Source organism: Fukomys damarensis, unplaced genomic scaffold, assembly GCF_012274545.1.
Source record: "Fukomys damarensis isolate Sample0158 unplaced genomic scaffold, DMR_v1.0_HiC HiC_scaffold_39, whole genome shotgun sequence".
NCBI classification, from domain to species: Eukaryota; Metazoa; Chordata; class Mammalia; order Rodentia; family Bathyergidae; genus Fukomys; species Fukomys damarensis.
Window position 1 is genome coordinate 31,386,818 of NW_022900951.1, and position 18,952 is coordinate 31,405,769.

Sequence of the window (18,952 nt, forward strand, 5' to 3'; positions counted from 1 at the left end):
GATGCTGAGAACATTTTTATTCCTGTTGGCCATTTGTATGTGTTTTTGGGGAAACTTTCTCTTCTGCGGGTCATTTGCCTGTTTTTAAATCAAGGTTGTGTTTTTTTGTTTGTTTATCTTTTGCTATTAAGTTTGTTATTGACTTTTATATTTTCAGTATGAACTCCTTATGAGATATACCGTTTGCAAATATTTTATTTGAATTCCTAGGTTACCTATCAATGTCCTGATTGCTTTCTTGCCATGTACAAACTTTTCAGTCTGATGTAGTCATACTTTTTTTCATACTTAAGTTGTCTCTTCTTTTGTTGTTATATTAAAAAATTATTGCCACAGTCAATGTCAAAGTTGTTTTCTTGCACATATTCTTCTGGAAGTTTTAAGGGCTCAGACCCTATATTAACATCTTTAACCCATTCTAAGTAATTTCTTGTATATTGTATAAGAAAGGGGTCAAATTTAATTTTTTAATACCAAAATATGGTATCACAGGGTACTATGTATCATATTTGTTACCAGGGATCAAACTCAGGACCTTGCATTTGCGAAGCAGGTGCAGTGCCACTGAGCTAAATACCTGTCCCACTTATCATTATTCTTGAAGAGAGTTTCCCCCGCTGATTAGTCTTGGTTTCCTAGTCAAGGGTTAGTTGACTCTAATTGTATGGGTTTATATTTGTTCCATTGGTTAAAGTGTTGTTTTATAATAGTGTACTATTATTTATTTATAATAGCCTACTATTTTTACTATAATAATTTTCTCATATAGTTTGAAATTGGAAAGTTTGATTCCTCCAAATTTGTTCTTTGCAAATATTGATATGGCTGTTTGAAGTCTTTTTCGGTTCCCTATGAATGTCGGGATTTTTTTCCTATTTCTTTGCAAAATGCCATTGGAAATTTGGTAGAGATTGCAGTGAATCTGTAGATCATGTCAAATGGTATAGGTATTTTTGATGTTAATGCCACTCTCTGTGACAGAATCTGTTCTTAGGAACTAACCTGCACCTTTCTGCATTGAACTTTGTTCTCCAACACAATCTGCCTTTCTTCACATTAAACTGCTACTAGGGAATTTTTTCTTTTCTAAACAGATGAAATGGGTCAGTCATTCCTGTCAGCCTTTCCTAATCTTAAAACTCTGGGAAAAGTCACACTCCTTTCATGTTACTACATCTCTTTCTCTGTAGAATCTTTTTATGACCTCATCTTCATGCTGTGTATACTAAAGGAATGAGCAGCTTTTATTTATTTATTTTTTCTTTTAAGTTTATTGGTACATTTAAAGCAAACAATACAGTTACATTTCTCATTGGGATCTTGTACCTTTACATGATATTTCTTGATTTTTATTTTTTCCCCATACTCCTGCCCTCCTTTTACACTTTTATTAAAGCACATAAAACATTAAAAAATTCTCTTTATATGCTCCTTTCCAGACAAGATCTATTTAAAAATATTTTTCTTTCAATGAAACCTCCTTAAGTCTTAAATTCTGCACCAGAATAAACTCCAAATTCTGGGTAATCTATTCTGTTCTATTGAGGTGCAACATCATAGTATGTTTCAATTTTTTAATAAGGTTTAGCTTGTATACATGTGTTTGTGTATTTACACTAATACATAATGCTTTAAAACATTTTCATTAGGTAAACCTATGCAATACACAGTTGATGTTCCTATGTATTTAAAGAATAATTCAGTTTGCTATAGAATGTTATGTCTGATTGGAGAGATAAAATCACCAAAGATAAGATTTGATCCACCATTTATATTTTTTACTCCTGTTCCTTTGGATGTAACAACTGTAATGGATGTCAAAATTTTACCCCAAAATTATTTCAGGTAAATATTTAATGTGATTTTGCCACATTTTCTTTATATGCTATTTTATTTGTGTGTGTGTGTGTGTGTGTTATATGAATTTTGTATATAACGGCTGGTTTGTTTCTATCAGTTATTTATTTATTTATTTATTTATTTATTTGGTATGGGGTATCGAACTTGGGACCTTGTGCTTCCGAGGCAGGTGGTGGCACCATTGAGCTAAGTCCCTGCCTCTGTTACTATCTTTTTAAAGACTACTAAGTATATAATTATACACTGACATTATAAAATATAAAAATGCTCTCTTAGTTATCTATAGTTAGTCCTTATATTTTTAAAAAGAAAATGTTGATGTGTTTCTTTGTGGAATAAGCAACAAGCTTAAATTTTCAATTGTCATATGACAAATTATCACACACTTATTGCCTTAAAACATACATTTGACAACTCACATACTGTGAATTTATTATCTTGAAGTTTCTGTCAGTTCAGAGTCCCAGATAGCTTAGTATCACCTTCCTTTCAGTGTCTCAACAGGCAGAAATTAAGCTCTAGCATCAGTCTAAGTCACAATCTTCCTTCCAGATCTTGCCTTTATATGACTGAGGCATCACTTTTGGCAGGGGACAATCTCAACTCACTCTGAAGTCCTAGCTGCATAGTTATATCATAACATAGTATCTTATATCATTCAGGTCTCAAAGTATATAGTTTACCGGCCTTGTCTCTCACTGACCTTTAAACTTTCTTTAAGATCTCATCTGATTAAATCAAACATATCCATAATAGTTTCCTTTTTGCTATACCCAAAGTGAATTTTATTAGGAAACATAATTACATCTAGAATGCACCTTTACCATTCATTGCCGTATAATTGAACTAAATTACAAAAGTTATATCCCATCATATTTAAAGGTCTTTGTCTTATTCAATCTGTTTTCAGCTCTTTAGATTTATAAAATGCTCAAATTCCCAATATGGAAGAAACTATAACTGAGTCAGGAGATATAGCTATCATGAAATTTAGACTTAAGATTTCAGATATTATAAATATGTAAAACAGAGTATAAATAAAATTATTTTTACATAAAAGATGAAAATACAAAGTTGGTAACTAATGTGGGATTATGAAATAATATATTTGCAGAAAGTCAAATATAACTTTTAAAATTTTTTAAATAGCTTGTACGGTAAAAGTTTACAAGCATCCATTAATTCTAAGAATATACCGAACTACACAAACAGTACAGCAATAAGCAAAACCTCAAATAACTTTAAAAACATTTTCAACAGATATATTCGATTTATTTTATTAAAACTTCAGTAAGTTTCAAGTAAAGCTTTTCATTTAAATTGACATGTAAAGTACAAAGTTTTATTTGGAAGAGTTAAGAGTCTTCGAATAGCCACACTATGTCTAAGGAAGAAAAATAAACCTTACCAAATATTAGGATTGAGCCATTGTGATAGTAGTGCAAAAAGATGAAATGACCGAAGGAATAGAATACAGAGTCATGTAAAAGGCCCATACCTGAATGAATACTAGATCTATAATCCAGGTGGTATTGCATACTTTAGAGAAAATAGGTTGTTGTTCAGTAAATAATTTAGGTCAATGGAATATTTGACTGGGATACAGTATTTCAAAATTGATCCATATTTCATAGAATCCATTTGGAGTGATATGAAAGCTTAAATATATATGTAAATAGCAAAATGTAAAATGAAATACAAAAGCTATTTCAAATTTCAATAGCTAGAAAAGGATTTTTTTGGGATACAAAATCATGTTCACAAATGCATGACTAAAAAATACAAATGGCTGATTAAAAATTAATCAGACATCTAAGAAATAATGCAGTGGAAGTACTAAGAAAATTATGAATAGGTATTCCATCAAAGTTTATTCATAGAGGAAAGAGAAACAGTAAAACATATCATTGAAATAGCCAGGCACTGTGATATGTACCTGTAATCCCAGCACTGGGGAAGCTGAATTAGGAGGATCACCATAAGTTCAAGACCATCCTAGCCACTTAGTGAATTCCAAAAATATATTTGGAATTATATTTGATTTTTTTATAAATTTTGAAATAAGATTTAATTTTACCTATCCTAGGTAGGAAAAATTAAAAGCCTGATAAATTGATAGTGTCAACGAGTACAGTCTCATCAGATAAAACTTTATGAAGTACGATGTTTGCTATCTCATAGTCCAACAATTCCACTTCAATATAGCTGGAAAAAATTCTTTCCCTCTCAACCCCAAGCTGTGGTTAGGATTATTCATTGTAGTATTTTTCATAATAGCAACATATGGGAACTGTACCAAATTCCTAACAGGTGAACAGATAATTTGCTATATATGAGTAAAATATATATATATTTTTTTTCTACAGTTGTGAAGTAGATGAATTTCAACTAGTAAGCCAATGGTGTCACCAATTTTAGAAACAAAATACTGAATTAAACATTGTATAAGGGTGAGAATGCTGATATTCCTGATTATCTTTCCTATAAAACCAAAAAGTTAAGCTTATTTGTTGAGAAATCTACAACTATCTATAAATATAAAGAAAATTAAAGAGTAGCTAGCTGACCTGTTAAAATTGTATAGATTGTGAGAATTTATATATTGATATTATTTGCCTATAAGCATTAATCTTGTAACCTATTAGACTGTTTAGCCGCTTTAAAACTTTAGTCCTCATTTTACAGTTAAGACTCAGATCGAGACAGCAAAACCTGATGATGATATAATGGCCAGAAATAAATTTTATACAGGTTGAAGAGACTAGTAGTGCACACTTGACTTTCTAACACTTGGAACATAATATACAATATTAATATTGTATAATAATGCATCTATTAATATCATTTAGTGTATATACACTAAATGTGTAACTATTAAAGTGATATTCTTTGTAAGTTCTTGTCAGAATATATTTTAAGAATAATATTTATGTCTTAGTCATGACTAAAAACACATAATCAGTTATTTTATTTATGTTTTAATCCTTACAGAACAAAAGAAACATTGAATCACCTCAGGTGTTCTTGGGTAAATTAATATATTATCAGTCTTATACTGTGAAGAAAAATAATGTGATACAAAGATATGTTTAATAATTGAGCATTTATTGGAAATATTTGTTGTTTAATCTAGAAATTATTTAAAATAAAAAGTACATATTGAAATTCTATTACTTCCTGGTATTTTGAGCTAAACCCTTTTTTTCTTTTGTTTTAAACAGAAATTCAACTCTAAATTTCCATATTCCCACAGTAAGGCTTCTCAATGATGATGAACAAATTCAGCCACTTTCTGTGACTTTCTCAAAAGACCAAATCATCGTAGGCTCTAAGCGTGGAAATAATAAAGAACTTACTTTCCACCTCAGTTTCAAATCACCTAAACCTGTTTCATTTTTCAACAATCTTTGTTTCTATGATGACAGTGGTAACTGGTAAGATATTTAAATGTTGATTCTTTTGTACTTGAAAGTGAAGAATAGTGAGTTTACATTCTACAACATTGTAAAATGTTAAAAGGAGAGACATCAAATATAATTACTTTGGACATACAATATTTTTTGGTTCTAGATCCCAGTTGCTGTCATAAGAAACAGCATAAACAGTGGACTGGTATTTAGAGCTAGGCTATTTATCATCAAATCCTGGCTTGTGAGCTTTACTTCCAAGCCTCTGCATTTTCTTATCTGTAAAATGGTGTGGTGATATGGACAAGATTATTTCAAGCAGTAAAACAGTATGAGGTATGCAGTCTGAACCAGTAGTTTGATGGTATTTTTGGTACTTTGGTTTAATAGATTCTGATAAGACACAGCTGGGAAATGAAGCTGCATGACAACAGTAGAATCGTGGACATTTTTATATGAGCATACTTTTTTGAGAATCCTATCATGTCATAAATAGACTTTCCAAAGAACAAGAAAAGACATTCTATTTTCTTTCTTTCCTGCTTTGCATGTGTTTCTTGCTCCTTCCTGTCACTCTCTCACACACACACAATTCCATGCTTGATACAAGATATCAAGTAATTGCAAGAAATTAGAGCCTACTCAATGAAAATAGGAATATTATTCATTTTCATTTATTAGTAAAGCAATTTATTTAAATGATGGTAAACTCAAGAATTATTTCTATGGTTATAGCACAAATCAAGTCAATTTTTTTTGGTACCAGGGATTAAACTCAGGACCTTGCACTTGCAAGGTAGGCATGGTGCCACTGAGCTAAATCCCCGACCCTCAAGTAAATGTTAGTGCTTTTATTGGAAAAGCTGAGGTTACAGCTTCCATCAGCAACTGTATACATAATTGTTACTTAAAATAAGTTTGTTATATATGGATACTTGAAATTAAATATCGTAACATAAATGTAGTACATAAAATAAATGTATTACACTGAAATTCACTAAGAAAACAACTTTAACTGCTCTCCTAAAATGCATTTGTTATAAAAATTAAAACATTTTACAGAAATACTCAATCATATATTTATTATGGAAAAATATGCATTGTTTGGTAAGAACAGTTTTATGTGGAATTTTGTATACATTTATAAAATATTTTAGTCTTTAGGAATGGTTTTTGAGCAATCCAAAGAATGAAAGCAGCAATAAAATATAATTTCTCTCATTGCTGTTTTACGTATGAGCCTCTCTTCTAGTTTTTTTTTTGTGTTTGTGTGTGTTGTTATATATTCAGGATTTTTTGTTCTTGACTTTCCTTTTAGCATAGGAAGTAATACTGTAGAAGAGAGGAGACAGGGAGAGAAAAGAGGGAAATAAAGGAGGAATACACACAGCTGTTAATTACCTGAGTGAAATGGTTTGAGTATCTTAGAATATTTGTTTTTTGTATTCTTTTATTTGGAATTGAAATTTTAGTTTGTGTTTTTGTCTTCATGCACCAAATAACTTAGTTTATAATTACCTTAAAATCATTTTGAGCTACAAGATTTCAATAGGCAATCCTCTAAAATAAGGAAGTGACTTTTGAAATAGCCACCAGAATGAGATAGCAGGAATTGCCATGCACATATAGTATTTTTCAGGGGCCATTCAAAGAAATATTTTGCAATGAAGTAGGAGCTTTTAACTGCTGATAAGTTGAGTGAAAATGGTAATATTGTCAAGTTACCCATAGATTCCTCCTAAAAAGTGAAATCAACAATATTAAGTAAGGACAAAAAGTAAAATTACTAAGGAGACAGTATTGTTTTGGAAATTATACTATGCCTATAATTGTAGGTACTTTGATAAAGTAATAAACATTTAAATTGGAGCTGGATAATAAGAATGTGCTAATATTTAATTTGGCACAGGTCAAAGTCAAGGATGATCATGAATTATTTAAAACAAATTTTCTCTTTGGCACTTTAACACTTTTCTCAAATATCTATCTGACATTCTGAGCAAAAATTGAAGCATACATTTACTAATTGTACAAAAATATATTAAATTTCTACCATGTGACAGACACTATTCTAAGCACTGGAGGTTATATGGGGAATCAAAACATGAATGAGTTTTACCCATGGAACTTAGAATATGAGGGAAACAGACAAAAAAGATGATAAGAATGTATTTGTGGAAAAGAGGAGGGTGTAAACAACTGAGCCTCTCTGAGATTTGGAATTCAGGCACTGGAAAGTAAAAACTTGGGGAAGAACGAAAGGGAGAAGTAGATCCCCAGGAACCAGGAAAATTAAAACTCACAGAGAAGTTGAAGAGACAGACCACAACATGGAGAATGAAAAGACAACCTGCACTTTCTCCCTGGGCCTGAGTTCATGGCTCATGGAAAAGGGAGACCAAATCTACACAGACAAAGTGAAAGCTGGACACCCCAGGGGCCTTCAGGGCGAAGTGGTAGTGGAGTGGACTGGAAAGTGCTGTGAGCTGCAAGGGCAGTGTAGGTTTCTGCTCACATGTGAGTCCAACAGGTGACAGCTAGTCAGTGACTCTAGTCCTAGCACCTGCTATATCCCTGGAGAGTGTCAGGTTGGACACCTTTTCAGGAAAGGGTTGGTTGTTTGATCCTGGGACACAGAGCAGAGGTGCGATGGTTTCACTTCTAGGCTCCCAGTGTTATGTTCCCAAGGTGACTGGTCAAGAAACAGCCACTGTAGACAGTTGTGGTCTTGAAGCTGAGGTCAGGCTGGAAAGGGACCTTCTATGGGATTGAGCTAAAGGATCCCAGGCCCTGCCCCCATCAGAAGAGGCCGTACTTAGCCTGAATTGCTCAGGTTTGAAAGTTGTGGTATTAGCACACTTGCACCGATCCTATTGCCTGCTAGTTTCTGCATCCACCATGGATCTGCAGTCTGCCTTCTTTATTTACCAGCACAAGTAGGGACACATCTTGACTTGAACACTGCTTCAAACTTATAGATCGCAGAAGACATCCACACATTGGGAATCACACAGAAATTTTAGTTTTTTTTTTATTTATTTGTTTTTGTTTTGGGTGGTGGCTTATTTCCTTTTTTTGTTAGTGTGTGGGTGTGCTGTTTTTAATTTTATTTTTCTTCTTTTTTATTTCATTTTCTCCTTTCCTCACCAGGTTATTGGGGATTTGAGAATTTTTGTTTGTACTTTTTATCTCTTTATCTTCTTTTTATATTTTTAACTCTTCTCCCTGTTAATTTTTCTCCTTGTATTTTTTATTATATTTACTTCTGATATAATTTTTTATCTCCCTCTTTTTCTTTTATCTTGTATTTCTTGTCAGTTTTTTCTCTTATCATTACCTGTTTCTATAAAGATTCTTCTATTCCCCAATAAAATCTTTTTTAGCACTTCTCTATCCTCCTCACATAAAGTTTTAAAATTTTCCCCTTGCATTCCCCCCTTTCAAAACCCTATATATTTAATAATATAATCATGAAACTTGATGAATATTTTCACTGAACTATACAACTACTTTTGAATCTTTTTCTACAATTAACAGATATTTAGCCATTGCATTCCATATATATATGTATTAGCTTTAAATCAATGGTTAGATTGTTAATGTTTACATCACAATTGTGGATTTCTTCTGTAGAGTTAAGGATTGCATGTAATTGGCTCTTATGGTATGTTAATATCCAATTTGACTTGGATAATACAACTGTGGCTGATTTGCTTAATATTACCAGAGTCACATACAGTTTTATCTCAGTTGTCAGTGGCTCCATGCTCAATCTGCTCACTACTCAAACTGGAAAATTTGAAAAAAAAATCTGCTCAGTGTTCATAACTTTGCCACAGTCAGACCAAAAAGGCCTATATGAGCCCAGAGTAAGTCACATGCCTTGTCTCACCATGGAAACAAAGGGGCGGTGCTTCAGCCTAAGTGCCCCTCTCACCCAGACAACATATGATGCTTGTTAGTGAATTAAAACATTTGTCATTGTTCTTTTTTTTCACACTTTGTGTAAAATATAACCGTGGCTCCAAAGATAGTGATACTAGCAATAAAGCTAAGAGGAAAACTGAGGATGATAGAGTTAAAGAAAGAAATCATTGCAAAATAAAAATCTTAAAAGCTGTTAGTGAAAGACAATGAATCATGTATAAAGGTAAACCTGTAAGAATTACTTATACTAAGAGATACTACTGATATTAAGAGATACTAGAGATACTAAGAGATACATCTGTAACCATATTACTATGAAAATGATGGCAGAACATTATCTAACTTCTCAAGGTTATATCATCATTTTAACATGTCCTGGGATATCTCTAATAACTGTGCCCTTGCTTAGCTCTTAAGATATAATCTCTAAGCTACTAATTTATAATCAGAAGTTATCCCCTGGATTACACTGCTCTAACTAGTAAGAATACATATCTCCTTATGGGATTTCCAGCCTTTGACCAGATTGTTGAGGAAATAATTTTTAAAATCAGAAATTCTATTAGAGGAATTTCAACAGTGACAGAGTTGATGTTGGCCAGCTTGTAAGGCTAGCCTGGATCCTAGTCTATTACTGTTTATATAGTATAAAAACTTTATTAGACTATATTAATTCCAATTATTTAAAAGCATGTCTATTACTTCATTTTTGTGTTCATTAAAAAAATTCCCCAAATTTTAAAGATAAAAGGAAAATGGCTTGTTAAAATTCCTGAATGGATATTTGACTAAGTCAAAGCTGTCTTAAGTAATAAAATGGAGTACAGAGCCGGGGATTTAGCTCAGGGGTTCCTCCACCTGCCTTGCAAGTGCAAGGTCCTGAGTTTGATCCTTGGTACCAAAAAAAAAAAGCAGTACAATATTATAGATGTAATTTAATTTAAATGTCCTTATTGTTTTATAAGTTCATAGCACAATGGAAATTTTAATATTTGTTTCTATCAGGTTACAAGTGTTAACCCTATAATTATGTAATAGCTAGTGTCCTTGCACTAAATTTTTTAAATTAGTGACCAATTTTGTAAGTACACAAGCATCAGAATTGATAGTCATCCCACTCAAATAATTATTCAGTTGAAATTTATTAACCATTATTGCCTTGATTGCCTGGCAGAACAAAGTGTCATAGTTCACAGTTCTATTTGTTAGGGTGAAGGGCAATACCATTTACCATGTTAAAGTAGTCTATTTTGTCCTGATTAGTGTTTAGGTTCTTCTTGTGCATTCTTTGGAATAAAATAAATTTATATATTTTCTTTAGGAATGCAAACTCAAGGTTTACATATTAATAGTATACATATATACATACATTACATATAATTGTGTCAAATATAAACACATTTTACCTCTGATAAATTTTACTTGCATTACAATTTGTTCCTGACAGCCTCATAATACTGCAATAAGGACTATCATATTTTTCCTGTAGAAATATTGAATTAAAAAATAAAACACATTGATATGTTAATCAAAGATGACCCCTTAACATTGTGAAAATAGGCCACAATGAGAGGTTTTGAAATGTCAGACATGATATAAATACAGAATAATTTCCAAGTTACTGGAATACTATAAATTAGATGATTCACTTGAAAATAAAAGATGTATGCATATGTGAAGTGTTGCTAAATGAGCATATATTTTTATCCTTGATGAATATCTATCACTTGAGCTGAAGAATTCTCTGTCTTTACCCTACTATGCTATGATATAATCCTATGAAAGACATTTATATGTGTAACATGATCATGGACCAGACACATTCAGGTCAAATTTAAAATCTAATTTAAAGTACTAAGTCAGTTAATAATGCATAGTTTTTGAATTCTTAATATTCATAAATAGAAGTGCCTTGATGGCTGCAGATGACATGGGTTATTGCAATGAATGCCCAGAGGAGCAGCTATAGCTTTACTTTTCTCTTACACCCCACTCTCACAAAAGAACAATACTGAAAACCAAATAAATAAGAATGACATTCCAATCAAGACACATTTGCAGTCTGTTTTAATCTGTTAGCAATAAGTAAATAAATCCAATATCTGTAGCCCTGTTTTTTAACAAATTGACACAATGCCTTTATTCACTTATGCTTTTCATATCTCTAGCAACATTTTTTGGGGGGGTACCGAGTATTGAACTCAGGACATTGTGCTTGCGATTCAGGCATGGTGCCACAGAGCTAAATCCCAGGCCCCTTTAGCAACATTTTGAATGAGCTCTTGTTATAAACTTGCCCCATTGATTGCTCTATTTGGCATATAAGTCTTAGGTATAGTAAGCACTAAACATTTAAATAAATATTTCAATGAATATTTTTGTCTATAAATAAGCTTATATCTCACAAGTTTTGTTAGCAGTTACTGAATTAAGAAAACTTTAAAAGTATGGATAATCCACTTTAGAAAGCTTACTCAAGGAAGTTGGTTTTGTACAATAAATGAAGCAAACATAGTCATGCATAATTGCTCTACTGATTCTCTTATTTTAAACACCTTAGTCATACTGAAAGCACTTGTTTTGATGGTGATATTGATAGTAGTAGCTTTGATGATGAAACATTTTTAAAGGGCTGACATAGTATCTTTTCTTGTCCTATTATGTTTTTCAGAGCTGTAAAACAGAAATATATATCATTTAGTCTGAAGTAGCCTTAGCAGTAAAATTTTAATTTATTCATTTATAACCAGTTCTAATTTTGAAAGCATGTATTTTTTTCTAGCTACATTACAGCAAAAAGTTTGGACAAACAACTATGTTAAGACTGGAGAAACATATTTCCAAAAACCTGGAGGCTGTCTCTTTCTTGCTCTGCCTTTGTCGCTGGGAATTAAAACCATGTTCAATAGAACTTCTTTCCGAATGCATATAATACCTGCCTTAAATTAGTATAGATGGGTAGAAAATAGAAAAGATGATAAGTATAAAATAATAATAATACTTGTGATGCTTGATATGTTTTTGACTGGTCATTGCCATATTATATATGGTATTAGAAAATGATGAAATATTGTAACTACCATGCCATCTATTTCATAGATATAACATGAAGTTTCAGCACTTCATCCCTAAAATTTTGCGGCGAACATTCCTAAGAGTCTGTTGTCTTCACTAATGACAGAGGAATAACTAGGGCTATGTGATTAGAGTATTAATTATTCGACAGCTAATGACCAGCGAAGTGAATAATGAGACTTTCCACATCTTACAGTAAATTATATGTGGTCATTTTGAATTCAGTGTCAAAGTATGAAAAGTTGGTGTGAGGTACAATGTCCACATAGTCTCAAATTAATCAAAGTCAATGATTTTTTAAAATTTCCAATAGGGACATTTTTAATATAGGCTAATTCATAGAGACACAAAACATACTAACAGTTTCTCATGGCTAGGGAAGGGGTGATTTTTAATGGGCAAGGGTTTTGATTTAAGGGTGATGACAATGTGCTAAAATTAGGTGGTGATGGCTGCACAATTCTGTGAATATGTTTTTAAAAGAAGACTTAATTGCACGTCTTAAAAAATGGATGCTATGGTACCACATTCCTGTAATTTCACACTCTGGAAGACTGAGGGAGGAGGATTGAAAGTTGGAGCCCAGCCTGGCCAACTTAGAGCCCTGCCTGGGCAACTTAGCTAAACAGGCAGACCCTATCTCAAATTGATAATAAAAAAGATGAGGGGATCTTGCTCTGTTTGAAATTCTATAAAAAGAAGACATCGAACATCTGGTAGACACTACCACAACCAAATGATTAAACTGAGCATCACTGATAGGAACATTGTTACAAGTAGCGCAACCCCATTTCATCAATTTTATCACAACAACATCATATCATCAGCCTTTTTGTTGACAGGAATGCCTCTCCTGATTTTTGCCTAGTGGAACCATTTTAAATCATTTATGTTTGAAGGTTGCCACTTAAATCCCAGAATGGAATTAAAACTCATAATGTCAGAATGCCTTTTCATTTTACTGTCACTGTAATACTTTTCTCAAGGTAAATCCTGAACCCCTAATGGTTCCTGTTTATTTGCCTTGGCACAGAGAATCAATAAACATTAACATTTTTCCTTAATGAGATAACAAGTATTGCTCTGTTTTCAAGAAGTATTTTTCTTAGGATATATTGTATTAGTATTATTAATCTCTAGCTTATTTTTTTGTTTTAATGTATTTTAATAGTATCAGTTAATGCTGTATAACTTGTGCAATGTATATATTCTGCACTACATGAAAGAAAGAATATGGTTAAGTGAATTTCATATTGGTTATTCATAAATTTAAAATTTTTTCTTACATGTTGGTTTATCTTTACTGTGAGGAACTTCTAAAATCAAATGTTATAGTCTTCAGCAAGCTAATTTAAAAGGGGAAAAATGAAACAATATACATCTACTTAAAATATATTGTGATCATCATAGCACAGCAATATATGCACACTCATGTTTATAGCAGCACAACTTTTAATAGCTAAATCTTGGGAATGGCTCAGATGCCTATCAACAGATGACAGGATAAAGAAAATGTGGGATTTGCATACAATGGAGTGCTAATCTTTCAGAAAGAAGGATAAACTTGAAACATTTTTAGGTAAATGGTTGCACCTTGAGACCTTACTTTTAAGTGAAATAAATCAGACATGCATGTTTATAGATAGCATTGTTTCACTTGTGTGAGAAACTAAAAGCACAAATAGGACCCAAATGGGTGCTAGATATTGGGAAAAAGAAAATATACAAATGGGAATGGGAACAAGGGAGGAGGGAAGGCAAAGGGAAGAAAGTGTAAAGGAAAAGCAAACAAAATAGAAAAATAGAAACCTTTTGTAAATGAGGGGAAGAATAGTTGAGGGAGGGGAGTGAAATGAGGAGCAAAATCCACACACCCAGATATATTTTGTAGGTACAAATTCCCTATAATGATTGTGGCATTATGTGTATCAAAAGCGTACTAATAAAATAATTTTTAAAAATGAAGTGTAAAAAAAATCTATTCCCTTTATTTTCTTTTTTCTTACCTCCTGTGATCTCTGTTCAAACAAAAGTTACAATTTTGTTTTCATAATGGGATAATGATGGTATCTTTGTGTAAAATGTTACTTAATAAAAACATTGGTGTAAGTAAATTAACTCCAAGGCCACTTAAAGTGAGAACTTTTATGAATCTTTTTGCACCCGCACAGCTACAATTTGTATTCTGTGGCACTTTTGACAGGTGGAATTTATTATCTCTGTTTAAAAAGAAGTATCTTAAAACTTATAAGATAGCTATAATAGGTATTTAACAAAAACAAATTATATGGAAAGAAAATGTGATGAATAATTTGTATGTGCATCATTTAAGGCATTTGAGATACTTAGAAATATATTATTGTATTAATTGCATCTGAAAATTTAATTTTATTGAAATACAATTTTTTTCTTTTAGGTTTTCACTCCCAGTTACTGCAACAGCAGAAAACTGTATTCTTACTATTTATCCATATTTGGCAACTCATCTCGATAAGCACAATATAATCTTAAAAGATGGTAAGTTACATATGATATATTTCTCTCTAAGTCTCACTGTATAGGTTCTTGTAGTCCAAGACTAACATCTATAAATAGAGGGAGTATAAAATTAACAAATGTTTATTAAACATCTTCCATATCAAAGAACTAACTTATCATTAAGAGTAGAGTTTGACTGTCTGTTAATTCTCAAATTTGACAGTGTAGTGGAAGATATATTAAGTATTATGAAGAATATTGAATGAAGAGCTGTGAGTCAGTTGAACTGTTGAGACTGTGGTGGTGATACCGAGGTTATTGCTGATGGTGGGCATCTGGAAAGGCTGTACGGAAGAGATGACATTTGTGTAGAGCCTGACAAATGATGGTCTTCAACGGGTTGGTTTGAGAAAATGACTATAGAGCCAAAGCATAGGAGCAAAAGTAAAAGCCTGAGGGCAAATACAAGGCAGGAGATAAAAGTGTGGGGCTAAACCCTTTATTCTATAATACTAGCAACTTTCTGTGATTTTAAAATATCAGGGATTCAAAGAGGGATTAGTTATTGGGATATGAGTTGAATTCGGATGGGACAGAAAATAATAGACCAACTTGGAATTGCTACAGAGGAAATTATGAGAGAAATTAAGACCAAAGGATGCACAATTACAGTCAGGAGTAATACTCTGAAGAGATATATTGTGAGTAGATCACAATAATTTGAGTAGAGTTTATAATGACATTGCAGCATTGTTTTAGGATTTTTTGTGCTCTCGCCACAAAATTGATAGTTATGTGAAGCAATACATTTGTTACCTAGATAGATTTAGCCATTACACAATGTATATAAAATTTAAAACAACATGCCATATACAATAAAACATATAAAGTTAACTGTCAGTTAAAACTTAATGAATTATGCCTGAGGATATAGCTCAGTGGTAAAGCACTTACATAGCATGTGCAGAGCCTTCGGTTCCATCTCTGGCCCGGCAAGAATGTAAAAACTGACAAAAAATAATGGGTTAGTGTAGAAAGACAGACAATAAGTAGAAGAAAGAAGCAAAGAAAAATAGAAAACCCAATGAAGAAGACAAACTAGAGACACAGTACACAGAGGAGGAATATTAATGGATTAAGTCCCAAAGAAATGAAAGGATAGAGTGGGAAAAAGTTTTATCTGTATAAATTGTCAAATCCGAAATTCCAGTGCTGAGTTGGAGACTTTCTGTGTTTCAACCATTTTTCTCATATTCTCCTTTGCTTCTTCAAATATTTATTACTCCTCTGAAACCTGTTCAATCCTGTTCTTTCTTAATCTCTGAGAAGGAGTTTTTTTGTGTTTTTTTTTTTTTTTTAATTTTCGGAAGAAACAGGAAACATCAGGCAATAACACTCTGAAGTTGCAAATACCAGCATGTATTGAAACTTTCATTTCTCCTTTTATTCCATTTACTATACCAGAATTCACTACTCTCTCTGGCCTTAGGCCATTCCTTTATCACATTACCTAGGGACCCTACCAAAGCAAATAACCTTACTTACCCTTGCTTGTCAATGTCTGCCTCCTTAGCTGCTTTGAGTAAGTTTTCAAGAGGACAGCAGGGAGAATGGAAACCATATCTCCTTAGGCTAATTTCAAACAGAGAAAAGGGAAAACTTAGGCCATAATTCTTATTTTTCCCAAACTTACCATCAGATAAATCACATCCCAGAGATAGGGAGGAAAGTAGGAGAGGAAAATAAGCCAGTAGAATACCTCAGCTCCCTTTAAGAGGAAAATAATTTCAGGGATGTGCAGGAAGCCTTACTTGGTTACTGGGCATAGGTAAAACTGTTGGCTACCCCCCACACACCTGTTTGAACCCTCTAGGGGCTTCCACATACCATATTTCTATGAGTCTCCTCTAGCTTCTCTGACTAGCTCTTCTAAGCATCTTTCATGTATTTCTCTTCCTGTTTCTACAATCTTGCTTCAGTTGAACTTTGAACCCTGTTCCATTCTCCCTTTCATAACTTCAATTGCAATTAATGGCCTGTATATCCAACCCGTATCCCTCTCGAGATTCAAGAATTCAGAATTAGACGAGGTCGGGACATCTTTCACTGAATTCATATACACTGAAAGCAACATGACACTGAAAAGCAACATGACCCAAACTAAACTGCTGTACCTGAAATTCTTTCATCCTTCTGTACACCCCATCTCTGTAAATGATGTACCTAAAATCCATCAGGTTTCTAGTCCAGAAATCTGACTGTCATCCTTGACGATAGCTTTTTTCTCACACTGCCCTTCCAGGTCACCAGTTCCCTTCGCTTTGCCTTCTAAATGCCTCTCAAATGCTTTTCATTTCTTTTTTGCTCTGCTGCTACTACACACATTCCAACTGCCATCATCTTCTCCGTATCAGTACAGGTTTCTAAACTGTTCTTCTGTCTCCTCTGATATTTCCCCTTTTCATGAAACATTCTTCACACTGTATCCCAGGAATGTTTATATATTGGAAATTAAAATCTTACAGTTTCTAGGCATAAATTGCTTTTTGGAATGTCATTGCTAGTAGGATGAGCCATATAGAACCCCATTTGGCATGACCCACCCAGTGGCTCCATTCTCATTTCTAGAAATCTCTCCTTCTATTCTGAAGCCCCATTAAGCTGTGAATCATACAAGCAGCAAGAACCTTCTTGGTGATCTTTCCCATGACGGAAGCATTCTCCCTACCAAACTGTATATTTCCACACACTTAAGAAGATTCATACTTCTGCATGGAAGAGGTTTGCTTGTCTCTGGTGTAGCCTATTGGCTCTGTGCGATTCCCCTGTCCTGGCCTTTACCACATTTTGATGTAACATGCCTATGCCTATCTGTATTCCTTTCTATGTACTGGCATCTTTAAAGTCTGTGAGAGCAGGAATTATTTCTATCCTTTTCAATTATGTGTCTACAATGCCTTATGTAGTGCGTGGTAAATAAAGGGTACTTATTTAATATTGTAGACTAGGTTGTCTGAATTTTCAAATAGCAGTAGGAAGGCATATCTTAGCTATATATGTTCATAAGAAAATGGGTTATGGATATTCTAGTACATTCTGAGCATCAAAATATTCTTTTAAAGCAATTTATGGTATAGTTTATTTGAAAAGATGAGGGTGCTAGAGAGGAAGAGAGAGATCTCAAAATTTTAACATATATGGTCAAATTTCTAATTCTAAGTAATATTACATTTTACAATGTTCTAATATACCAAGGCAAGTGAGAATTTCAAATAATAATATAAATGAATAACAATAGCTCAAGTGCCAGAAACCTGGATGGAAATTCTCTTTTGTGTTCCATCCCTATTATTTTGTCAAGGGGTTTTATTTTAATCTCTAAGATAATCAAATTTATTATTTTATAAAACAACATGCATATTGCAAGAGAGTAGCCGGATACTATTTTATCTATTTCAAAAAGCTTTTGTGAAGACTTATTGACTATAAATACCTAGAATATATTATTATTACTAGGGTTTCATTATGATTGCTCTTATAACTGATTGTGATTGCTTTATTGCTTATATTTTTGCATAATACCCTTTCATATTAATGTTCTCCAGTTACCTAGAGTTCTACTAAGTGCTTTACTTTTGTTGTTTCGTTTAGTCTTTCCAACAATTCTGAGTTAGATATCCTTGTAGATCTCACTTTACAGATTATGAATATGATTAATGGAAAATTTGAGCAGCTTGTTCCAGGGAATACTAACAAGATTTTTGAGACCTCAAAATTTACATATTTAGCTCCTCTTCTGTAGAGGATTATGTGTTCAGTAAAGGTGAAAGCTTAAAATATATTAAGCATATCAAAAATTAAGACAATATTTTTTTTTCAGCTTTAATTGAGTTTATTGGTACATTTTAGGGATACAGTACAGTTACATTCATTGTTGGGATCTTGTACCTCTACATGACAAGTCTTGATTCTCATTTTTTCCCCTTACCTCTGCCCTCCCTTCACCCCCTCCTCCCCTCCCCATCTACAAACACTTTATTTTCATCTTTTCATTCTCTCACATTTTTTTCTTTTCCCTTTTTACTCTTCCCCTACCCATCCCACCTTCCCTACACCTTTAGCTCCTTTCTTCCCATTTCTAAATGTCAGTAATCTTATTAGAATCTTATGCATTGTTGCAGATTATTCACACCAGGGAAACTATT

At 32.8% G+C, this 18,952-nt stretch overlaps 1 protein-coding gene across 1 annotated transcript in view; it reads left to right on the forward strand.

Annotated features, from left to right (window-relative positions):
- The window catches only part of Cfap47 (cilia and flagella associated protein 47), a 423,126-nt gene that overhangs the window by 94,055 nt on the left and 310,119 nt on the right, over positions 1–18,952 (forward strand). The window contains exons 25-27 of the mRNA XM_033760546.1: positions 1,650–1,845; positions 5,082–5,294; positions 14,686–14,786. Coding sequence (XP_033616437.1) covers positions 1,650–1,845; positions 5,082–5,294; positions 14,686–14,786 — 510 coding nt within the window. The remainder of the gene's footprint in view (positions 1–1,649; positions 1,846–5,081; positions 5,295–14,685; positions 14,787–18,952) is intronic.